Source organism: Aythya fuligula, chromosome 2, assembly GCF_009819795.1.
Source record: "Aythya fuligula isolate bAytFul2 chromosome 2, bAytFul2.pri, whole genome shotgun sequence".
In the NCBI taxonomy this organism is placed as follows: domain Eukaryota; kingdom Metazoa; phylum Chordata; class Aves; order Anseriformes; family Anatidae; genus Aythya; species Aythya fuligula.
Genome location: NC_045560.1, coordinates 118298053 through 118324213, shown reverse-complemented (window position 1 = coordinate 118324213; position 26161 = coordinate 118298053). Strand labels below are relative to the sequence as shown.

The 26161-nt window shown below is 36.8% G+C and overlaps 1 protein-coding gene across 2 annotated transcripts; it reads left to right on the top strand.

Annotated features, from left to right (window-relative positions):
- The first annotated feature begins 4740 nt into the window (after nt 1–4740).
- On the top strand, nt 4741–23492 carry IMPACT (impact RWD domain protein). Of its 2 annotated transcripts, none has more exons than XR_004252981.1 (11): nt 4741–4790; nt 5025–5153; nt 5962–6014; nt 7084–7146; nt 10212–10297; nt 11948–12076; nt 12367–12461; nt 16930–17003; nt 18561–18651; nt 18844–19026; nt 21667–21715. XR_004252981.1 is itself a non-coding variant. In XM_032183020.1 (11 exons), exons 1-11 carry the CDS (start codon nt 4755–4757, stop codon nt 23409–23411), a joined length of 960 nt encoding a protein of 319 aa, XP_032038911.1. In that variant the 5' UTR covers nt 4741–4754; the 3' UTR covers nt 23412–23492. The 2 variants fall into 2 exon arrangements, 1 of the variants encoding a protein (XP_032038911.1); XM_032183020.1 differs by lacking the exon at nt 18844–19026 and adding an exon at nt 23343–23492 and having other exon boundaries at nt 21667–21801.
- Nucleotides 23493–26161: the final 2669 nt, after the last annotated feature.

The window sequence follows — 26161 nt, the reverse complement described above, 5'->3', positions numbered from 1 at the left end:
CATCAGTAAATGACCCAGTTTATTATCTTGTCCTTACAAGACAAATGCAAAAAATCTACATTTTCTGTAGTAATCTGGGCCACTTCCTGACCTTCAGAATCTTTATTTGCTTAATAGATTTGATTTGAGCTTTAAATATTTTTGTTTGCTATCACAAAGGAAGAACCGATGGACCAAAGGTTAGATTTAGTAACCTTTTTAAATGCCAAAGTCCATTCATTGCTGTGAAGAACATCAGCTTGGGAGACTTTTGGCCATTAATAAGAACAATGAGGGTCAGTTATGAAGACCCCAAATGTTTCAGTATGCTGGAATCCCATATTTGAAAGCTAAGGATATATGTTTCATATCCTGCTTAACAGAATGTTTACTTCAGACAAAGAAAATAATCAGCTGTTAAATACTCTTGTGCACCGTATCAGTTCAGCTACTCTAATATTAGTTATCTATAAACATGTTGGAGATTCATTAACTATATTTCTATCCATGTCAGTTCAGCAAGACTTATCATAATTATAACTGACAATGAAAGGAACTGATGGAGTCCTCAGAAATCCCTCATAGATGTCTACAGTCCATACAGCTTTTGTGATTTATTCTTTTTGCCTTCTCATCTGGTACAGTTTCTTCCTGATCCAGTGATAGACTGTTAAATTCCTTCAGATAAGGAATTATAAGGACAACAACAGTCAAAAATATTGACAGTGATAATCTTAAATTATTTAATAACAAATACCATGAATACGCACGTAAATTCATTTGTTCGGCTAAGTCAAAAGAAGCAACTTATAAAATGCAAGCACTATGTAGAGATTGCTATCAGAAAATTTAAAAAGTCCTGTAATGTCATAGTTCTCTCTTTAAATTTATAAGGCAATTTAGTATTAGGACAAACAGATGCAGCACCATCCATGCAGCAGGTCCCTGTAGATTAAAGCTTTCTGTTATGTTTTGGTCAGAAAGAAATTGCTTTATCTATTTTTATTTATTTATTTATTTATTTTAATGTAAGTGGAGTATGTAACTTTGCCTGATAAAATCTCCTTTTTTTTTTTTTTTTTTTTTTTTTGTCATTTTCTGAGGTTGGGTACATTCTTTTGATTACTCTTGATAAGCAGTTAAACCAACTCCGCCCATGACACTGAAGGTTAATGTAGAGCTAGTAGCCTTACTGATCTCAGAAAAAAATCCCTTTCCAATTGTCAAATATGGGAGAACCATCAGTATTCATAATCTCACAATAAAAAATAAAAAAATAAATAATAAAAAAAAAAGTATTTAGCTATGTACTCAAACACGAGGATAAAGATTTATTTTATTTTTTCTCAGTTACTACAGGTTGGATTCACTAAGAAAAATAATTTTTTTCCCAAGTTCCATCTCTGCAAATTGAACATGGAATTTAAAATTCTGAACTTGGATAGCATCAATAGTACTGTTCATTAAGTATTGATATGCTTCTAAAAATATGTATGTTCTTAAATACTTCCAAATTCCAATTGATTAAAATTTAGGAGGAAAAATAGGAGTCTGAAAACTGTTTTCTTGAATCAAGATCAAAAAGTGGAACCACGGTTTTCCTTCTTTACCACCTCTGTCATATTTTGCCCACAAGGTCGGAGTTAACGGTGGTAATCTAATTTCCAGTAGAACTACAAGCCCAAGAATATGTTCACATAAGCATCATAAGAATTACTGCTTTCACAGTTACCTGTGCCATGCCCAAGACAAGATTAACTGTGTCCAGACCCAACCTCTCTTAGACTGATGACAACTCAATAAACTCCTCAGTGCTTGGCTCTTCCTCATAATTACCTGAGCCTTTTTTCCTCCAAAGATAACGTGTTGCTTCATCAGCACATAGCATTGTCTCCATCCCTGCAATAGATTTTGTATAAATAAGGACTATAATCACTCCCTCCTTTTCACTCAGGATGACTGACTTTGTTGGCAAATTCTCTGTAGCATCTGGTTTGAGTCTTTCAAAAGTTCAGATTAAATCTTTGTACTTATTTTTTCCACATCAGAGAGGGAGAACAATACATTATTTTCTCTGCTGCGATCTGTAGCATATTAAGGTTACCTACCCCTCTTAAACTACTCTTTACCTTAACTCCTTCTCTCAAATCTTTTCAGATGTCCTGTGGGAGAGTGGCTTGAAAGCTATGCAGAAGAAAAGGATCTGCGAGTGCTACTAGATGCTTGCCTGAACATGAGCCAGCAGTGTGCCTAGGTGGCCAAGAAGGCCAACAGCATCCTGGCTTGGATCAGGAATAGTGTAGCCAGCAGGTCCAGGGAGGTGATCGTACCCTCTACTCAGCTCTGGCAAGGCCGCACCTCGAGTACTGTGTTCAGTTTTGGGCCCCTCAGTACAAGAAGGACATGGAGAGCCTGGAGCTTGTCCAGAGAAAGGCTACAAACCTGGTGAAGGGCCTGGAGCACAAGTCCTGTAAGGAGCGGCTGAGGGAACTGGGGTTGTTTAGTCTGCAGAAGAGGAGGCTCAGGGGAGACCTTACTGCTCTCTACATCTACCTGAAAGAAAGTTGTAGGGAGTTGGAAGTCAGCCTCTTCTCACACGTAACCAGTGATAGGACTAGAGAGAATGGCCTCAAGTTGTGCCAGGGGCGGTTTAGGTTAGAAATTAGGAGAAATTTCTTCTCAGAAAGAGCAGTCAGGCATTGGGATGGGTTGCCCGTGGAGGTGGTGGTGTCACTGTCTCTGGGGGTGTTCAAGGAAAGGTTGGACCTCACGCTTAGAGACATGGTTTAGTGGGTGACATTAGTAGTACGGTGATAGTTGGACCAGATGGTCTTGAAGGTCTCTTCCAACCTTAATGGTTCTATATCTGATATAGATATATAGATATATAGATAGATATCTGATTCAATGATTTTTTTTAGATTTGTGATTGATTTTATTGCATTAATCCAGACTTCAGTTAGTGCACATTTTTCTTAAAGTGCAGTTGTAAAGTTTGACACAGAATTCCAGCTGGGGCTTTAGCAGCTTTGCAAAAAGCAGGATTACTTCCAGTATCTCACGTTATCTCACGTGTGTCTGGACATGATGGCATGGTGGTTCTTGTTTAAGCAAAAGCATAGCACTATCGGTGAACGCTTAGCTTGGGATTCACTATAGCTCCCAAATAATTTCTGTGGAACTGCTGTCTAACCAATTCTCCGCCCTGTATTTCTGCAGTCGATAATACAGTGCTGAATTTGTCTCTACTCATTTGCATGCTGTTGTGTTGTTTTGTTTTTGCCTCTTTGTTTTAGAATGTGCCCCATTTGTTAAAATCATTTTGGATTCAGATTCTGTTCTCCAGAGCTGGTACAGATTTTCTCAGCTTCCAAGAAAGGGGAAAACAAAACCTTAGCTTTAAAATTTCAACACCAAACCTGTATAAAAATACATCAGAAGAAAGCATATAAAATTAGAAAGAAGAGGCGATGCCCACACTTTGCACTGAAGCAAAATAAATAAATAAATCAATAAATCATTATTGATCAGTCACTGCCGTCTTTTAAAGAGGTATGCATAACTTGTCAACATTGAACAAATGAACTGCATTTCTCTATATGTACATGCAATGCCTATGATTTTTCTGCAATCCTCTTTTAGAGTAAATTATATAGTTATAAGAATTCCAATTGCTCATTTCAAATGACAAAAAATGCAAAGTAAAATGACTGCATATGTAAAGTTGTCACTGAAATTTAACTGCTTACACAGTTTATTTTTAAAATAGTATGTCAGGAGTAGGACGGAAATACCACCTGACACGTGGAACCTTAATTCTGTGTCGATGTGTGATGGAAGTAGATGTTATAACAATTTATTAGTGATGTATCTTGACGTAGGTATTTGGCACAGTCACTGTATAAATATACTAAGTTTCCTTTCTTCAGAACAGTACTTAAATATAACCTGGGAACAAATGCAAGCTCACTGTGTTTGAAGATCACTCATTCTTTCAGAAAGATGTAAAAATGGTGCAAGGAAATAGCACTGCAGCACTCTGAGGATGGAAAGGTTAGAAGGAGAAGATACTCAAGCAGTTATCTGGGAGTCAGACGTAGCTATGCTTGTGCCTGAAGGTGTTTTGGTCAGGGGATAGCTCTGCTTTAGGTAATACAGAGTTTGTATGTCAGAAGCAGAGGTCACAGGAAGGGAAGGTGCTGGGAAGAGCTGGGCAAGCGCAACCTGACAGGACCGGTGCCAAGGGGAAGGGCAGGGAGTGCTATAGGAAACCCCTCACAGAGGAATAAGCAATGAGAGGGGCTTCTGGCCCTGAGATTGCAACACTGGGGCCGTGGGGCTGTGGCTTTTGGTTGCAGCTGGCTGAGGCAGAAAAGGCAGCGTGCAGGGAACCCACTGCGCCCCACGGGCAGTGACAGGACACACCAGCGCGGGGCTGGGCAGGAGGCACAACCTCATCCTGTCATCTCAGCCCAAACCATCTGAGCTCTGCAGCTCTTGGTTTGCCTGTGCCCCCTCAGCAGCTCAAGCTGATGGCTTTCCTTGGCAGGGAACGGCGGCCATGAGGCAGCCCTCACACCGGGTGCGGCTGGGCTGGGCTGGGCGAGCAACACCCGCCTCTCCAGGAGCCTGTGAGCCTGGCACACCGCCATCTCCCTCAATCCCTCTTTCCAGCAGCCATGGGGCCGCCCCACACCAGCAATAGGGACGGGACGGGGAGCCTGCGCGGTGCAGCCGCCCGCCCTTTCCGCCCCGCCCGCCTCCCTGCGGCCCCGATGGCGGCGGGCGGCCCTGAGGCGGCCCAGCAGCAAGTGAGCGGCTATGGGGGCGAGGAGGGCGGCGGGGCTGCGAGCGAGGGATCCGCCGGGGCATGGTCGGGACTGGACCCCTCAGTTTTCATGACCGCCTGTGATACTGAATCACAGTATCACACGTTTGTAAATATGCACTAAGGGAGCCAGGCTTAAAACCACGGCTGGCATGCAAAGTTGTGTGTTTTTTTTTTCTTCACTTCTTTATTCATTTTTACACCGTGCTCTCTCTAGATTGATGAAATTGAAGCCCTGTCGTCCATATACGGTGAAGAGTGGTGTGTGGTTGATGAAGATGAAAAAATCTATTGCATTAAGATTAGTGACTGTCTGGACCAGCCAAAGTGGACGCTCTGTCTGCAGGTATGGTGCTGTTGAGGAGTTTGGCGCAGAATTTGCAAGTGGACTCCTGCAGGCGAAAGCTTGTGCCTGTGTGAAAGCCTCTGAAGTAGGATTTGGTATCTCCTCGAATGGATTAAGAAGTTTTTGGATTGAAATCTTTCATATGCTTTTCAGTGGTGGTTCCCGTAACACGTCAGTGTGCTTGTGACATTGGTGGTAGTTACATATCTGAATTTCACACCTCATCAAACCACATCACAGTATTTGTGTTATTTTAGACAAACTGGCTTTGTACGTTATCTTTCTATAGGACACCTGAGTGATTCTGGTGCAACAGCTTCTCGATTTACTCCCTGCAAAGCGTGGAAACACAGAATTCAGATCAATTTGCCTGAGTAACTTGCCATTTTTATTGTTTCCAGGTCTGTAAACACGCTTCATTTAGTGGAAGTAACACTGAAATATAATACTTGTGGAATTGCAGAGCCCCTTACATTTAAGAACAGTCACCATGCAGGCAGCTCTTTTCACATTTCTTCTGCACTTAATTTTGTGTAACACTTCATCCACAAAAAATATGCCATGAAATATGGTATTTGTATACCATGAGCTGTATATCTGTATTTAGGATACCATTATTGGAATCCTAAATACAGATATATCCTAAATACAGATATACATGTTCTCCTGTCATTCTATAACAGCCAACTGTGTTTTTTTTTTTATTTGTAACACTGATTGTAGCCCAAGTGCTCAACATTGGTATCCATTAGTAAAACTCAGGTAGCTTAGAGTAGTATAGTGAACATTTACCCTGAATTTCTTTCAGGTGATTTTGCCTCCAGGATATCCAACTTCAGAACCACCTATTTATCAACTAAAGTAAGTGAAGTTTCTTGCCAAGAGTTGTTTTCCTTCAGACGCTGTTATTTCTTTCCTGAGTTACCACTGTTAATTGTTTAAAGTGTAAGTTGAAGTTTAGTTAAGATGACTTTGAATAAAAATATCCCAGACATAGCAGAACGTTTGAAGTAATCATAGTTTATTCTTTCCCCCAAGTCAGCCTCATGAAGTTCCCTATGATAGACTGATCTCTTGTCTCAGAACTCTAATTCTTACAATATTATTTTGTGGCAAGGCACACAATATGTTTCCTTGGAGGTACAGTAGCTGCTGCTTGACATGTTGGACAATGGTATCTCACCACTTTTTTGAATGTACCACTCTTGTTTCTGCCCTTCTTTCATGTTGTAAGACATGCTTTTCACCTGAGCATTTGCTCTTGTTAGGATGGAACCAGAGCAAGTGCCACTTCCTTTTTTCCTCCTCTGCTCTCCCCATGTCCCTTGATATGTAAACCCGATGGCAATGGAGACATGTCAGCCAGACCCCTGATTTGGATGATAGAGGGGTCAGGCCTGCAGGGCATGACACATTGCACATACACTGAATCTTGATCAACAGCATTGTCAAGGGAATGCAATACAGTGCCAGTAATCTTGAGGTAAAATTTATAATTTAACATAAAACTAAAAGGGTACAGGTACAGAACTGAAGGATCATGCTAAATATAGTAAGCGTGATCCTTCACTATGACTTAATTATTGCATAATAAAATGTAATATTTACATTTTAATATAGTAAAAAGTAGTATGTTGCTGAAGGAGTCAGAAAGGAATGCTAATAAGATGTAACATCACTTTGGAGAGACAATGGCCTACCTTGAAAAAAGAGTCCAGCTTACTTTCCTGAGATAAGGAAAGGCTGCCAAAGTTGGGAACTAGGTAATCATGCTTTTACAAAGATGTTTACATCTGAAATTTTGTAAGTAGGGATGATTGACAATGTTTATTTTCAAGGTGTTTATCATGTTTATTTTGAAACAAGTGTTTGTTAAGATGATAGAATCAACATACAGGCACCATTTTCATCATATTTCTCTTCATTCTAGTGCCCCTTGGCTTCGAGGAGAGGAGTACACAGAACTAGCAAATAGCTTGGAAGAAATATATATGTAAGTTACATATTGGGGAATATAGATAAAGGAGATTATATATTTTCAGTTTCATGTACTCAATGTGTGCTTTCAAGTACCTGCTTGAACTAGTGGGTGTAATAAATGCTGCAGTAGCCATAAAACAGTAAGTTTCTTTTACAAATCAGACAGTTAATGCTATGTATATACTATGTTTAACATTTTATGAGAATGAATTGTCTTAAATACCAACAGTTTTCTTGTATATTGTTTTGATCTTGTGCTCTGTAAGGATGGAGCCCGTCATTTTGGCTCCTAATCTTGAGATGCTTTCAGAATTTGGTGATATTTCAGTATGAGATTCCTGCATCTATTCTGTATCTGGATGTTATACTGCAGGTTGTGAAAACATTTCTTCATGTCTTAGAGCATAAGTGACAAAAGTTTTTTTTTAAAAGACAGCTAAGGGATAAGTAGGTTTTAAAATAAACACAGTTAGTAGAGTCTATTAACTAGAATCTGTAACATAACAGACCATTTATTATCACAGTGTGTAGCTAACAACTCATGATCCATGAGAATAAATATAACAGTTAGAAATACTCAAACTGTGTGTTTTTGAATTGCTGTGAAATTGGGGTATTAAGTGTAGTAATTATATGTGGTTTGTTTAATCCTTTCAGATCCCAAAGATAATATAAACTAAATGAAATGAAAATATGTCATAAACAAGCATGGTTGTTCCCAGAATAATGACATCTGAACTTCTTGCTTAAGAGATGTGTTTTAATGCCATAAAATAAGGAAGACAGCACTTAGCATGCATGAGGTTTGTTTTTATCTAATTACTTAGTTATTTTGGGTATCTGGATTTCTAATAATTTAAGCAAGCAAAATTAAATGAGAAGTGTTTAAAAAAAAAACACACAATGATATAAAGATAAAAGTTCTAAGGGATCAAATTAACCACAGTGGAGGAAAAAGAACAGATCATTGACTGTCTGGATTTTTTGAGTCTCTACCAAAGTCAGAGCTGCACAGTGTCCTTCATGAGCTCTGTCCTGATCCTCTGGAGCAAGTTTCCACATGAAGACTGCAAGGAGGAATAGCATGGTTGTGAAGCTCTCTTCCTATTTTTACGACAGTCTTGCAGGCTGTTACAATTTCCTAGTTAGATAAATCCCTGGCAACTCTGTTTTGTCACTTGCTGTTGAGAGCCCTTGTTGGTCTCCTGTCATTTTTGCTTGTTCAGCAGGAAATGAACGTGTTTGTACTTTAGACCATATATGTCATTTAAGACTGTGTTTAAAACCCTTCTGGAGTTGTCACTGATGTGCACAGTGTTTGTGAAAGCCTTTTATCTCTCCAATGTTGAAATAGTTGTCAGGTAAACATAGTTACTCTGCATTGTTTTCAATGTGTGTTTTAGTGATCTAAATTGCTTAGTTCTGCAATCTAAACCCCTATGAACCATACTGTTAGTCACTCACTACAGCCTCTTAAGGAGGTGGGAAAAGCAGATAATGATCGATCACAAATCTGTTTTGGGATGCACAAAGTGCTTAAAACTGAAAAATGTAGCAAATTTTGGATTTTTTAAATTATTTTTTTCCAGAGACTCTTCTGGTATACTTAATTGTATACAACAGAGCAACCTTATTTATTGTCTAATCCCTCTCATTCCATCATTAACATAAATACAGTTCTTTATGTTTTAAAGTAGTGCTTCAATACGATGACCAGCAGCATAAAATCAGGGCTCATTCTGGAGTCTGTCTGGATTTTGGGAGCTAAGCTACAAGTTAACAAATTCTTTATTTTTGCTTGAATATTTTTCTTAAAATAGGTACATTTATTTGAATTACTGATTGAATTTGACAATAGTACTGTATACACTAAGCAGTACAATTTTATTACTGATGTGTACTTTCATGCTGCCCCAGATGGTGGCAGTAAGAATAAAATTATTAATGAGAAACCGTGAGTTGACTAAGGCTCTATATCTTCAGTTCTGGTTTTGAGGCAAAAATGTTTCGAAATACCACAGAATCATCTAGGTTGGAAAAGACCTCCAAGATCACAGAGGTCTAACCTCACACTAACAAGTCTTCCACTAAACCATATCACTAAGCCAGAGCTAAAATGTCTAAATGTCTTTTAAAGACCTCCAGGGAAGGTGAGTCAACCACTTCCCTGGGCAGCCTATTCCTATGCCTAACAACGCTTTCACAGCTCATAAGCATGTTAAAATATAATTTGAAAGATTATTTTCAGGATACCATTTTCAGTATATTTAAGGATGTTTGGGTCCTGCTGCCCATAAAGGCAGTGATTCATAACTCTGGATGTGCACATAAAACCACTTATCCCATCTTCCCTCAGTGCCATAAACTTGCTTGCGCTTGCTAATTAAGGACTCCTAAGCTTAATGCTTACCTCTCCTATAGGACCCAAACTCTGGTGTGTTAAGACCCAGTGTGTCTGCCACCACCGACCTACTGTCACAGTCCACCAGGTTTATTTAGCCCCTGCTGTGCATAGTGGGTGTGTGAGGGGGAAGAGAAGGGAGGCTGTCCCAAGGAAGAGACGCCCAAACATAAAGGGGAAGTGTCCCCTGCAGCCACAGAGTGGCCAAAGGAGCTTGCCACCAGCCGCCAAGAACTTTTTGAAGGAAAAATGAATCAAGAACAAACTCAAAGACTGGAAGTCCTGGCTTAGTATTCTTTTGAAAACACTGGGGGCTGTCCATTTTTCTCTTCTTGCAGTTGCTTTCACTTTATAGGCCAGAAAGTTTCCATCGGTTACCTGTTTTCATTCATTATTGGTGTTTTCAGTTTAAAAAAAAAAAAAAAAGGCTGTAAGGAAAGTATATAATGAGGCAGATTTTCACTTGTTTCACATGGTGAACCACTTAGATAGAATATTCCACAAGCCCCTTTAAGCTCTTTATCACACTAGACTGTAAAGTTGTATTTCTGCATGTCTGAAATCTGCATGTTATTTAATGCAGATACTTTCCAAGTAAAATCTGAATATATATATATGTGTGTGTGTGTGTGTGTATATATGTATATTATTCATTCACTGTGAGTTTTATCTTCCAGACAGAACCTCGGTGAAAGTATTCTTTATTTATGGGTGGAGAAGATCCGAGAAGTTCTGGTAGAAAAGGCACAGTCATCAGATCCAGGTATTTCAGAAAATACACGTGTTTTTCAGTTTACTTCTTCATCAGCAAAGTAAGATTTCATTGAAAGTTAAAGATCTATGCCCAGTTTTGTTTTGACCTAGATAAGAGAAAACAGTCTCTAGCTTGATGGCTTATTGTTCTACAGCGATGGCTTCCGTTTTCAAAGACACATAGGGAAAAAAAAACAAAAAGGAAGGAGGTGGTTGCGATGAACTAGAACAAGGTTCTCAATTGTCTCAGATATTAAATTACTTGCATGAAAGCAGAGTGCTGCATGCAGACGCATTGAGCATCTTCGTCTGTTCTGCTGAGAAATCATTCATAGCAGTAATTAGTTTCTGGTGCTGAGTGCACTCTTGGAAGATTGGGATCAGCCTGAAAAGGAGATAAACTTCAGTAGAATGTGCAGACAAATTACTAAGTATGCCATCTCAGTTGCATTGTACTGTACTGGGATGAGAAGTTACATCACCACTCGTGTTGATTTTTCTGCTTCTATAGTGACAGTTTGTGTAAAGTCACAGCTGTTCTTTTCAGAAGTGGTGGGGCCTTTTTTTTTTTTCACCTTTCATTAAAGTGCCATGAAATGCATGAGTGATGTGCCTGCTTATGCTTGTGGCAGAAGGAAATTATTACATTATTAATGTAGAAGATGTTAGCTCATTCCCGTCAAGAATGAAGGACTAAAGAAGAAAAAAAAACCTTACTTTTTCAGTGCTTCTTCATGACAGTTTAATCTTTTAGTAAACTGTACGTTTTGCTGCTACATGGCACAAATCAAGAAGACAATTTTCACTAACAGTACTAAAGGAGTGGATACTGAGAAGTGAAAGCTTTGGTTTCAGTATTGGAAGTTTATTGGATAGTTTAACAGCAACCTTGGGTCTTTTATTTTTCATAATTTTTCTGGGCCTTTTGAACACTCATCACCTTCCTCTCTCTCTTTAAAAATACTTGTTAAAAGTATTGATGTTAAAAGTATCATCACCACATCATAGGTCCTCCAAAGAGGAAATTAGATTGTGATACATTAGCTTATCTCTGTTGTAGGTTCTCTCTAAATCCAGTTGCCAGAGTGCTAGAACTATATTATATTTACTCTCCTGCAGTTGACTGTTGTTTTTCATATGTCCAGTGCAGAAAAGAAAATAGGATTTTAGAAACCCCAGAATGCTTGAAATGTTTCCAGAGAGATGTTTGAAATCTGATCATTTTCTAACCTTGTTGTGTAGCATTGAACAACAGCTTTATATTTTTCCAAACCTGACCAATAACTTACTGGAGAATTTGTGAAATACCAGATTATTTTATTAATCTAAATTCAGATTAATTTGCCATTAGTACCATGAAGTTAACAATTAGTGCTATTGTAAATGTTTAATGGAAATGGTAAGCATGAGTGTGAGTTAGTATTAAAACAGAAGATGTTATGGATGGATTTCATGACGTGAATATTGTATTCCTAATTCTAAGAATGATTTCAGTAAATACTGGACAAAGCATTATTCTACATCTTTTTTTTCTTACTGGCAAGCTGATTTGAACTGAAAAGCCAGACACGTTAGAGAAAAAGAATTAGAAAATTTGTACTACTTGTCTTGAAAAAAAAAAAAAAAGTGTGTAATAAATCTATTGCTTTTATGTTACTAGAACCAGATATTAAGAAAACCAGTGAAGAAGTTGACGAAGATAATGGAGATGATTTTCTCCTAGACTATCAGCCTGTTCAGGAAGATCCAGTTAAATTGTTAAATTATATCACTTCTGAAAGTCAAGAAGGTAAAAATGTTTTTTCATTAATTGTGATTAAATCATTTATGAGAGAGAGGCTTTAAGTTTCTGTTTTTCTACTAAGCTTTTGAGTAAAATTAGTAACATTTAAAATTATTGTAAAGAGTAATAACAATTGCAAATAGCCCTACATGGTTTTGGTGGTTCTCTGTTATCTTTCATACTTAACTTTAACTAATCTCTTTCGAAAGGTAAGACGTTCTTTACATTTGTAGCCATGTATGTTGTTTCAGTATCCTTAAAAAAAACATAAACACTTCCTTGTTTGTGATCAATAGATGAAGAGCTGCCATCCATACATCATGGAAACCCACTGACAGATAGAAGGAGTACTTTCCAGGCACATCTGGCTCCTGTGGTGACAACCAGACAAGTTAGTAGAGATCAAGCCTACTCTTTTTGTCTGTACTTTGAGATTGACAGGATATTACTGAAATAGTTGCAATTAGGTGAATTTGTGTTTCTTTGCATCTTTGTGTTGATATTGTGGTTATCAGTTTTGGGTTTTCATTGTCAGCTAAATAACTCATAAGTAACAGCTCTGCAATGCCTTCTGGTAGTTTTCCAGTTTTATTGTGGAAGTGGCTGGATGTTCCTATCCCTTACTTTTAAGTATGTTAGATGTAGGGCAGAGAATAAGAGCATTACATTTTGACTTTTGTATGTTTGCAAAGTTTTCATATGATACATGGAATCGACTGAGTCTGTTGTGTTACTTGTGAAAGTGAATTAAAATTAGCTTATAAATATTTTTTCCTTCTTCAGAAGGCGATTCTGTTGAGAAATACATTTGAATAATGCATAAGTAAATACTTAGTCATAAACGAGAGGGGTAAGCATGCTTGTAGACCTGTGTTTATCTACAACTAGAAAAAATGTCTGCACTGGTTCCTGTCTCTTACAGGAATCAGTGTTAAATATGGATCTAGATAGTGTACTAGAAAAGGACAGCTGTATTTTGTTTCCCTTTGTGCTTCTCTTGTTTCAGCAGCTTAACACAAGGTAAAGATTGTGTCATTGTGTCTAATATTACTGTTTGTTTTTTTTTTTTTGGGGGGTGGGGTTATCCAGTTGCTTTTTGGACCAGAATGAACTTGCAGAATCTGTGGTATTGTATGAAAATACACCTTGTGTTTGCTGTCAATCAGTTGCTTATAACTTTCATTCTTGCACCTCTTTGCTTTTTGTATGTAGGTGGGTTTTGTAGATGTCTATCGTGTTTCACAGACCTTAAGTTTTCAGTTTCCCAGGCTGAAGACCGACTTCCCCAACTATTTCGGTACTTCTTGGATGGACTTCCATGTGTGCAATCATTTCTGCTTCTGCTTTCTAACCTTTCTGAGATGCAAACCAGAACTATACACAACACTGAATGCAATCACACCAAGGATTTATGGAGTGATATAAAGAGGTTTCTTGTTTGTTTTCCATGTTCTTTTCCTGGTAATACTTTTCAGCTTGCTTTTTTGACCTCTACTCAGCACTGAGCTGGTGTTTTCATAGAAATGTCTCTTACAACCCCCAGATCTCTTTTTGTGAATGCTTGTAACGAGTTTGAGTCACTTTGTTCATCACTTTGCATCTGTTAACATCTCTCTCCTTTGATGATCCCTGTTCAGTGTGGAAACTACTGATCTTCTTCTCTTGTCATTAGCTAGCAGTTACACCTTGGGAATATTTTCCTCTTTCCTTGTATCCAATTCTAGTTTTTATTTCAAAAATTTTTACAGATGGATTTCGTCAAATATTTTTTGAAATTCCAGGTGGGATAGATCACCTGGAAGCACGTGTTCAGTGACTGAAAGAATCTTGACAGATTAACAGATTGACGTGGTTCCCAATAAAAAAGCCATAGTATTTTAAGCTTTTTTTTTTTTTTCTTTTAATAAAATCAATTAATATGCCTAGTATGGCTATAAGACTTGTTGTTCTGCAGTTTTCTGAGTAGTTCCTGGAGTACTTTTGAAATGTTGGTATCACAGCAGTCATCTTGTTTTAAGTGGCAGGTTAGATACCTTACTTACAGTTCAACACCTTCATGCTCCAGTTCTCTTTAAACTTTTAAATATGCATGATCTCGTTTTGCTGATTCGTTTCTATTCATCTTATCAGCTTGCTTAACATTATTCTGTGGTAAGGCTCCACTGTGGTACCCCTGCCTGGCCTTTTTTTCATAAATACTGTACATTCATGTAGTTTTTTGTGCTACAGCTGTATATTCTTTGAGTGATTCTTCTGTATTATATTTATCTGCTGGCAGTACAGATTTCTGGTAGGCTTCAGCTTCTTGTATTTGAAAAAATAAATATTATTATAACTTACATTTTCACACCTGCAAAAATATGTCATGCCTTTCACATCTATCTTGCTACCTATCTTGTTTTTCTCTGTACGAATACATCATAATGTTTTGAACATGCCTTCAACTTTTTTGAGCTGTTCTCTTAGTGCTTCCAAAGCAAAAGCAATTTTATTCGTTACTCTTAATGGGGAATAACTCAACGTTTTAAAATACTTGATGTGTTACCATTTTCGCTAAAGTAGCACTGCACTTTAGGGTCTTTCAGTGCTCAGTCCCTGTGAACTGTGAGTTTCTACAAGCTGTTTTTCTTTAGAAAGAGAGGGAATTGGAATCACTGACTTTTTGAAATTTCAAATATTCTCACTCTGATGATTTGTGAGTAAGATCATACCTACCTAAAGGAAGTTCATACATGCAGACACAGGTTTCAGAAAGGGCAGATCTGTGTCAAGACTCAGTACTTGCTTAAAGCAGGTTAATAACTTCCCTTTTGCATGCAGAGATGTTCTTAATTTCTTCTTTTATGACTTCTTTTTAAAAGCAATGTATACTCAATAAACCTAGGAATTTCAGGTCAAGGCTTCTTGTTACTTGCATGGTATAAAGGCAGTGCGATATCCCCTAGTGTCAAATCCATCTGCTTGGACAGAGTCATGCTGTACAGTGTGAGGTGATCGGTCAGCACTGCAGGGAAGCTTTACTATGGCATGGGCTCATTTTTATGAAAGAAAGCAAAAAGAGGGTGAGGAGTGAGGTAAAACGTTGTACACTGAGGGAAAGAGAACTTGTATTATTAACTGATTAGTAGGTACATTGTCAGTACATTGCAGTGATGGCTGTTGATGTTTAAGACAGTACCCAGATTGCTCTGTCAATTCCTGTATTGAATATTTTAATGCAGCTTTCAGTAATGATAACCAGCATAATACTGTAGTTATTTACATATAATAATAGGTTACTATACATTTTATGGGGAAAAAAGTTCTAAGTGTATTTCAGGTAGCAAGCTAGGTTTGGTACTATATTTGGTACCATTGCTTCTCCTTGTCTCTGTCTGGCGTGTTTGGACATTTAAAATGTATGTGGTTCTTGGACTTGACATTGATTTAGAAAGGTAGGACTAAGAAGTGATCTGTTGTTTAAAGATCATTATGAATGGGTGCTTCACTGATGTGTAGAGAATTATCCCTTAATTCCTTAAATCAAGAAGAGTGGAAAGGGGAGCAAGAAAAAAAAGGTTCATGAGCTACAGTAGGAAAAAGGATAGGTTAAGGCTTAGCTGTGAGATGTCTGCCTTAGAGGTTTATTGCTAATACAGACATACAGTGAATTTTTGAGAGATGTTTTCTGGAGCCTGGTAGCCAACATACAACTAATGTCAAAGGCGACAGTAATTTCATATGCTTTGTACCCTAAATCCATGTATTAAAATATTTATGAGAACATATTGAATAATGTGGGTTGTCTTTCTTCAATATTCCACTTGGGAGAAAGGGACAACAGGAGAAAACAGGTGTCTGAAGCAATGTTCTCAGTTCATAACAACATTTTTTTCATTGAGTTATCTTATATTTGAGATAATTTTTAAAATTTACGTTTCTTCCAGAAGTATTAGAAATAGCACAGTGTAGCTATGACATTAAATATGAATATTGATTACTTTTCAGAGGCATTTTTCTTTGGAATTAAAAGCAATTTACTTGCCAAATATGTTTTTCCAAGTTTTCTCAACTTCAGTCATACTTTGCTCAAAGTAATATTAGTTATGCATTGTCTATTAAAACAATGTCTTGATCAAAGCTCTTTTTACTAGACCAAGCTGAAAAGTGTTGAACAATTGCTAGCGTGTTTAATTAGAAACAGAAACTGCACTAATATTGATACGTGTTTTGAATTTGGTACTTCTTAAGAACAAAGAGATCGATATAGCGGGAACATCATTTTTTTGTGAAATACTGACCCAAAGAGGAAAGCTGTTTTTTTTTTTTTTTTTTTTCAATTCTTTCTGTGAAATGGAAACTCTGAAAAGCAAGCAAGTTTGAGTAAAAAGAAAAATCTCAAAGTGAAATGTGGTAGAACTTTCCAAACATCACGTTACTGTGATATCAGTAAAAGCAATATGTAATATGTGTAATGCAATATGTGTAATGTAATAGGAAAACATGTTGTGCCATTATTCCAGGTTAATATTACACTTGAAAAAAGCAAGTACTTGTAATTGATCCTTAATACTGATTTAAAGTGTTTTCTAGATCTCGCTGTATCTCTTGTTTAGTAAGTCAGTTTGATACTTATACATGTTCAGCAATAATACAAATGCACTGATTCAAGGAACAGATGTTTTCAGTATCCTGGAAAATAGCATGGGGCTACTGAGAAGCTGCTTGGGTTAGCAAATTGAATATTTAATTCATCCTAGGTCAAAATGTGGAAGTGTTTCTCTATAGTACTGAAAAGGAGGTGTTTGTTTAGCAGTAGTATTGAGATGATGTGTATGAAATCCCCTTACTGAGCTTACTTGTGTGTTTTTTTTTTAAAGGTAAAGAGAGTTCTTGAAAAATTATATGAGAATAAGAAAATTGCAAGTGCCACCCACAACATATATGCGTACAGGTGAGAGATGCATAGTGATCTTTTCATGTTCTTTGCCAAGTGACTGAAGGGCATGAGAAAAGTAAAATCAAAGAAATTCCTTGCTAATAAGAAACCTACTCCCATGAAGATTTATTTGGTTTCAGGCTTTATTTTGGACTTGAGATCAAGAAAGTGCAGCATACAGTAAGGAAAAAGTATTAAGATAGTGAAGCAGCACTAGGAATAAAAAAAACCAAAAAAATAAAAGTGGATTTGAACATGCGTTGTTAGACTTCATATAGGAGGTGTGAGCAAGGAAATGCTACTTCATCCTGAACTAAATGTGGTTTTATCTAGGCAAAGTGACATTTTTCCACCTGACCTTGCATTTATAAATGGCTCAGAAATTTCAGTTGAAATAAGGGCTGAAGCAGAAAGCCTGATGCAGACGTCTGGCATATGAAATTTGCTGAAATACGTGCATCATCAGTGAAAATGGGACATGGGTAGTAAAGAGTTTGGCAGTGGTCTGTCCCTGGCACCTTTTGTGAACGTAGCTTACTTGAAATGAAACCGTCTCAGCCCAGATAGTGATGTAGGTTTTCTGAGGAACATGACTGTAAAAGGAGCCACTTTCATTGCTGAAGGAATTGGTCATATGAAAAAGCGTGTACAGAAAGTGATCTGTTCATGCACATCCTGGAGTGACCCTAATGAAACATGAAAGGAGAGTAAATGAAAGCTTACCAACACGTCTACCTAAGTTAAAAGTTTCTATAAAGGATTTCTATTGTTGCTGCTGCTGATGTGACACCTTTCACTCACACTATTTAAATACACTTCAAAAAAGCGACAGAAACAGTTACTGCTTCATATTTTTCATCTAAAACTAGCTGCCTCTCTGTCATTGTGTCACATGTATGTTAACTAAGTGCGGAAGTTATGAAATCAATTAGGTAACAAAACAATAGAGTGCTGAACATTACTTCTGAAAATTTAGACTTGGGCAGCTGTCCTTCATATGAAACAACATGCCCCACAGTCTCCCGGAGTGCCCCCTGTATAATTCCTCAGGCTTGCTAAATTCTGTGACAGTTCTGCTTTGGAGGAAGGCTCAGTAAATGGCGTGGAGAATCTGAAGCAGAGTTTCAGTAATAGTTTTACACTGCTGCTGCTGAAATACAGACCTAACTGATTACTGGTAATCACTTTTGTCAGAGTTCTGTCTTGTAAGGTGTGTACCATACATAATTTGAACCTGCATCTGATGGAGTTGGTTGAAATGACACGTAATTATTAGTTTAAAAACCTAAGGATTTTTCTTACTGGGGACTTCACACTGGTAATGAACATGGAGTTAACCTGAAGTAGTTACAGCATATGTAAAAGGTTCTCAACACTTGTTCCACTGCACAGATAAATATTTGTGGTTTACCCTAAGCCACATCCTGTTTTCATGTGAATGTGGAGAAGCAGATTGATGCACTTGCTTATGAAAGAAAGATCTCTGAGACTTCATTAATCATTTAAAAATGTTAGTTGATTGACTTTTTATGAATTCTTTTTTTTATTATTGTTATTTTTATTTTGTTTTAGAATATACTGCGAAGATAAGCAGACGTTCTTACAAGACTGTGAAGATGATGGGGAGACAGCGGCAGGTGGACGTCTTCTTCATCTTATGCAGGTTATAGAAATTAGTCTTTGATTTCCGGAAGTCTTGACCAGATTTTAAAAAATCACTACAATGTGACTAATAAACTTATACAAGATTACTTTAATTCTTGCTTTGCTGTTGGCCAAATAGGTGATTGCTTACTCAGAAATCAGAGAACAAAGGACAGACTGTTGCATGCATGTAATGAATTGGATTTTCCAGGTCTTGGATCATAAAGATTCCTATGCTTCCTACATGGTGTAAGATGGATAGAAAATGAAGACTGGGATAAGCTGATTGACACAACCTTTACTTCAGTTTCCTTGAATATTTGTAACAAAAAGACACTTCTGTTTGAACTTGCAGAGTAGAGCTTCAAATGCAAAAGGCAGTGGGAGTGAAGCAGTTAAGTTGTTCTAACCATTGTATGTATTTCTTTGTGCTATTTGCAGGTCTGACTCTGTAGCCATCGTATTTGCATATGTTTTAGTTTTCAGATGTGGAACTAATATTTCCTCTACAAAGTTACTACTAAATGTACGCTGATAAATTTTGATTAGCTGGCATGATACAGCCCTTTGTAAAGCCATAAGTAAAATACCATGACTACAGGGAATGGCTGGATACGTCTTATGCCTCAAGTCACTTAACTGTATCAGAACGCTAATTACTGTTTTTTTGTTTTGATTTTTGATTTGCATCACCTTCACAACAAAGGTTTTCTTTTCTTTTTCCATCCCTTACTTGCTTGTGTATTCTCTCATTTAATGTGCTGTACTCTTATTATTGGAGACTGTTTTAAAGTTGTTGTGTGGTGATTTTTTTGACTTCTTTTTTAAACTTCAAAGATGTCTTTATTCTGGAAAAAATACTATAATTGTAAATACTTTAGCACTTCTCATTTAGAACTTTTTGAAACTTTCTAAGTAACTCAAACTTGACTTGGAAGGAAAACTTAATTTATATAATATATGCAAGTATATGTGACAAGTGTGAAAATACTATTCTAGTAATAATAGTGTAAAGAACTAACTTTGCATTTACTGTACCTCAATTTGCTCTGAGCTTATCTACTCTTTTTCAGTATATTAATGTAAACTTTTGAAAGGGGACAGATTTACTGTGTCTGCTTAATGGTCCATAAAAATCCAGTTTAGAAAATGACATGAAATTTCACCTTCCAAATGTGAACTGATAGTATGTATTACTGGGAATACTTTTGTTTTGGAATTGTGATTCTACAGAGATCAGAAAAGTGCAATTTTCACTCCTGGGAAAAATTAAAGTAGTTTAAGGACTAATTTCTAGGTGTTCATACAATTCTCTCATTTCTTCTCTTGTATACACTTAAGACATATGATATGGGCATGAAAATTAGATGGTTTAATACAGTTATTGTTGCTGTAGTTATAGTTCTTCTTTTGCAATAGAAATCTTATCTTGTTTCAGATAAACCTAGCGCTTCAGTCAAGATAGCACTTTCCGGTTACAAGAAACAGCATTTTAGATTAATACTTTTGAACTCAAAGTTTTGAACTCAAAGTTAGAGTTAAAAATTTCCTAACTGTTTGACATCCTGTTTACTCTGAAGAGTTGCTATAAATTGACTTTATGGCTGGTGTGTAAATGTAGAGTAGAAAATGCTCATCAGAAAAACTGTCCTTCCTTTGGTTGTTAACCTTTATAAATAGCTGGCTCTGAAGGTGTTTTCCTCACCTTCCAGTTCAGTAGATCGCCCTCTGTCTTGCAGACCACAGTGATTTTACTCAGCCTTATGCAAATAAAGCTGTTCTTGCTCTGTCTGGCCATCAGTATGCACTAGTGTAGTACTGCGCAGGACTTGAGGGTAAGCTGTTTGTGAGTGAAAATCTTTCACAGCGATTTTAGATGCCTTAGTTTGAGGAACAAGTTCAGGATCACGGTCACAAAATATGTCAAAAAAAAAAAAGTCAACTTGTGATTGTCACTGCATGTTTTCATGCAGTAATGTATTTCTTATAATTTGGCAAAGTGTGTGTGTTTGATATTTAGTCAGCTGGAATCACTGTGTTACTAGCATTTGCTGCTGCTGGAGATCTTCTTGAGGGTAGAGTTGCTGTAAGACAGAATAAATGCTAATTTTCAAGTCCAGTTAAATCACATTTAGGTGTCAGAAATAAAGCTGTTGAAGGTCTATGTTACTTGCCCTTAATTGCGATACAGGAGGTCATTGCTTCTGTTTAACTCTTTCCTTGTCTTTGTTACTGATAGTCTTAAAAATGCTATATAAAAGTTATTTAGTTCCTTTCAGTCATGGTTACTAATATAAATATTTCATGTTGTGTGAACTTTATGTATACCTTTTGGAATTCAGAAAGGAACTGCTAAGTTGTAAGGGATACTAGCTTAGACCAAAAAAATACAGATATTTTTTATGTATTATCCAAGAGTTGTTGCTTAGTCCTGCACTTGGTAACAGTAGTAGATTATTGGATAAAATCATACAATATCCTGAGTTGGAAAGGACACAAAGATCATCGAGTCCAGCTCCTAGCATTATGGCACTTTAGATGTCCATATGAACCTTATGTGCCTGTTCCCTGGCTGTTACTAGCTTTATCCAGCATTGTTTCCAAAAATGTGGATAGACAATCTATGTGGTGACAGAGGTTCTCTGGAAATAATAATGTCTTACTAAAAATAATGAAAGTAATTCCGTTAAGTGTGCCTTTAAGTAATGCCTGAGGCCTTTGATACATGGATGAGCAACTGTAGAGCGCATGAAATAACTTTTCACAATTTCTAAAGGGATATATTGACTCATTTTACTTTGAATTTACCTTTGAGTAGAAGCTTGGACATGGAAACTTATCACAAATACTGAATTGATATTATTACTTACCTTCTGACTTATGTGCTATGTGATACAGACATGACCGCAATTTCTTCTTAAAAACAAGTAGGCTTTTTCTATTAAGAAAGGTATCAGCAGTAAAACTAGTTCAATTCTTTTTTATTGTTATTTGTTTCTGCTCATGTTGTTGTTGTTGCTGTTGTTTTAAACAGATTTTGGATGTCCACAATGTGTTGGTTGTGGTATCCCGCTGGTATGGAGGTATTCTGTTAGGACCAGATCGTTTTAAACATATCAACAATTGTGCAAGAAACGTCCTTGTGGAATACAACTATGTACATTCAGTGGTAAGTTTCAGCCACTTAAAATGAAGGCATTTATGTGTGAACTTGTGCAAACTGTCAATGTTGGATGAAGCCAGAAGAAAATTAACACTACCCGTGCCATCCTCTGATTGCTTTGATGCACTGATAGGGAGCCTTTGCACTGATTTTATGCCTTACTAATAGCTTCCAAAGAAGTTAGTGATCTGTAAATGTGAGGAGTGCAAAGGAGTGTGGCAGGAGTTGAGGGTTGTGGTCCAGAACACTACTTTGAGGCTTGAGGGAGAGCAGGAGTGGGATACACTGCTTTCTGTGTGTTCACAAACCAGGCAGCTGCTGCTGCTCATGCCTACATGTTCGCCTGGTGCTAGTGTGTAGGCAGACTGAGCTGAACTGTTAAAATCACTGACTAGTAGGCATTTTAAAGTGTAAATGCTTTGATAGACCCAAATAATTTTCAGAATTATAGAATATAACATACTATAGCATCATAGCAACAGCAAATACTATGGAAAAGTAGATGACAGTCATCATTAAAAAGTCAAGCTAGACTAGAAGAACTCAAACTATCTAACAATAATTATTACAGAAAAGATGAAGGGAAATGTTTCAAGGGGGCTTAAATCACTCAAGAGACAAAGTTCCAAAAGTCCTTAAATGGCATTTTCTGTCAGGGATGTAGGTAATTTATTCCTGCTTTTCAAAGTTCTTTTCTTCATCCTCAGCATATTAGATTTGTGTATGTTATATGCAAATACTAACATATACTACAATAGCAGAGTTCAAACAGTCTGTTAGGGTCTGTTTCCCTTCCATGTGGAAGAGAAAAGATTAAAATGTCCCATGTTCAGTGAGATTTGCATCTGGTAAATTCCTTCACCATTTTCAGGAATGCTTGAGATGAATGCTTAATGAATTTAATTAAGTGGATCATAATCTACCAATATGTTGGAATCAAAAAAAAAAAAATTAAGCTTTTAACTGCTGTACTAGAAAGTATAGTGAGACATAGCTAGAAAGTAAATGTACAAAAACTCAAACAGCAATTGATTTTTCACATGTGAAGATGTATCTTGTTTTTCAGAATTGGCAGTCAAAGTAGTACAACAGAGTGTTGGTCCATTAAGACTGGTAAAATTTTGTGTTTACCCCATTGTAGATTTTTTTTGTCTAGGGAAGCGGTTTTATTGTACCAGTGCATGGTATGTCTCGTGATAGAACCACATCCACGCTAGAAGCAGTTCTGCAGTATAGTGTAGACATATTCCTATACTGGTAATGTCCTCCTTGAACGGAAATGGCTTAGATTATTTTTACACTTGTTTTGTTGGCATAGCTATGTCTGTAAGTTTAGCATTGCTGAAGGCAGACGTTTCTGGATAGCAAGCAGACAAAATAACAAAACTGGTTAAATACTTTACATTTCAAAACTGTATCAAGTCCCAGTGAACTATGAACACTTCATATTAAAAATAATTATTGTGAGTGACTTTCAGAGAATGTTAACAATATATAAGAAATGTATATTTTGTTTTGAATTTTAATTTGCTTGGTTTTCATTTCAGGACGAATCATCTAAACAAGCAGGAAAGAGCAAAAAGACAAAGAAGGACAAGAAGAGAACAGAACACTAATTTATTTTAAAAATATATATAAAGAGATTACTTTGCACATATTTATACAAAGGAAACTTGTACATTATTGTCTTATCAAATGCAACAGACATTTTGTATTCAAAAGAGAATTCAGTAAAGCTATGTTTCCATCTTGTTCTGTGATTTCTTCTGCTGTTCTGAAGTAGAGCTCAGGCACAAGTTTTCTGTGTTCTTATACTTCTCAGCATCTTTCTGTGAGGGTATTGTAAACATCTAGAACCATTTCCCCCCCTCTAATGACTAATTTAAAATGTGGATTATTTACCCATTACTGCGTTGGAACTCAAACATCTGTCTTGTGTTAGAACTTCAACTCAGTAGTTTGTTGTGTTGAGAATGAGACAGAAGCCATTCAAAGGTTAAGGTCACTTATGAAGTGTTACATTTTCAGTACATACAAGTAAAGCTTGTGGTCCAATGCTATATGACATCGGAGACCCTGGTCCTGCTTATGCAGTTCTTACTTAAGGTATGTAGGGCCTGCCTGATGGCATAAGAGAAATGGAACATGGCTGAAGAATTAAGAAATTTCTTCCAAAATTCTTTGAGGATCTTGTGTCTTTCAGACTCTGGCAGCCTATTGAAAACTTGAGAGTTAAGTATTGTGTAACTGAATAACCGGTGATTTCATCAAAGAATATGGGGCTTTTGAAATCAGCCTGTTACAGCTAGTCACAATCATTAGTAAATGTTCTGAAATTAGTTCTGTTGATGCAAAGTAGGAAAAAAAAAGTGTTAAAAAATATTATTGTAAACACTTGGGTTTTCTACTCATTTATTAATAGCCTCCAGACTTTTCTCTAAAGTATTTCCAAAATTTTAACTGGATTTCCTGTCAGTTAATTGTCATTTTGCTGTTTAAATTTAAAAAACAAAAACAAACAACTAGTATTTTTCACTTACAGAGGATGGACTTTAATTATCTCTTTTTTTTTTTGTCTATTTTATCTTGTTATTTTTTTCTTCCTCAAGTTAATTTCTAAACTTTGTGATCTGCTAGTTATTAGCATGAGTCACAAATATGTTCTTAGCTACAACTGATATATTTTATTCATACAGTAATGCCAGTATTTTTAATGATGTTTCTCTGGTGGCAACTGCATAATTTAAATGTGTGTCTGTAAGACTAGCTTATTTGACCACCAGTTTTGTGTATGCCTTTTGGCTGATACGTTTTTACACTTTTTTACACTGTTGTTCATTGCAATAGTTCAGTATGTGTTCCCCAGAAAAGCTTCTGCAGGGCAAACTTCATCTAATTAAAGTAACTGCTCAAATCTTGGTATAGCAACAGAAATATTCCCTAAAGGTTTTGGTAACTTGAAAAGTACCACTGAAATAAGTGATTAAAAAAAAAAATAAATCAAGGATATTATAGACTTTCTGACAGGTAGATCCTGTATTGATTTGGTGCAACAGTTATATGCAGTTATATTACCTTGTCTGCATTTTATAGCTCTTTTGAGTTCAGGCTAGCAGCTGCACTTGCTGTATTAAAATAGCATTCCTTCCAGGGAAGGAGCCCTTACAGCATATAGAAGTCTGGGCACTTTTTGGGTGATGCTTGTTGTTCACAGTTCGTCTATCTTATCGATGGACTCTTTTGTAATCAAAATTTTGTCATAGACTTGCAGTTCTTTATTGACTGAAGTATTCCAAAGTGTCTTGTGCTTTTATGAAGGTCAGAAATTGTCGAGATGACTTACTAAGGAAAGCAGGTGAATTGTGAGATGTTCTGCTGTAGCTGCCATAGATTCAATTCCACTCATGGTGCTGCATGTGCTTTTCAACAGCTCATTCGGAAGATCTGAGCTTTTGTGTCTTCAGTCTGAGGTTTGTGGAAACTTAGGTGTAAGACTTTCTTCCAGAAATTACAGATCTTTCTCCAGAATTCACATTTCAGTGTTGATGGGAAAACCTAAAAACCCCCAAATGGAAGAAACAAGTTGTTGATAACTTCTGTGTGAATCTAGTAGACCACATAGGTCAGCCACTCAGTGAGCAAAATGAATGCTCTATTACAGAATGGCTGGTAACAGAGAATTAAAAGTAGGTTGTCATAATGGCAATGTGTTTTTATTTTCACACTGTTTCATTCAGTGGGAACATGAAGTGCTGGCTAGCTGTCCTGTGGACGCTTTTTGATTAGAGAAGTTGTATTCTCTTCCTTTTTTTTTTTTTTTTTTTTTTTTTTTTTGGGGTGTGTGTGTGTATAAGCATAAGTTTGAACTTCCTTTATTCTAAGAATAAGTTTTCATCTGGCTTTCCAGAAGAGTTTTGCAACACAGGAGTCTGTCCTTTCCTTTGAAAGCAATGCCTCAGTATGCCTGATGGCCTCAAGAACTTGCAATGCTTCTGCTTGGATTGTTAGTGCTGCAGGGAGGCTGCATCCCGGTGCTTAGTTGAATTCAATTGTTTCTCCTTTGTAATACAGAAAATGTTAGAGGAGCAGTGGTGTTATGTTGCAGGAACAAAAATTTGGCACTGATATAGAAGTCTTTGAGATGTGTCAAGGATTTATTTACACCGGGGCTGGTACCAAGGGACGCACACAACCTATTGTGTGTAGGGTGAAGCAGCAGCAGACACATAGAGCACATCTTGATCCTTACACTTTCATAGGTGTGTATAGTGTGGTTAACTTGTTAACACAGAAACCAAGAACCTTCTTTAGAAACTTCTTTAGAAACTGAGCTATAAAATGTTTGGTTTCTCTTACTTATTGGAGA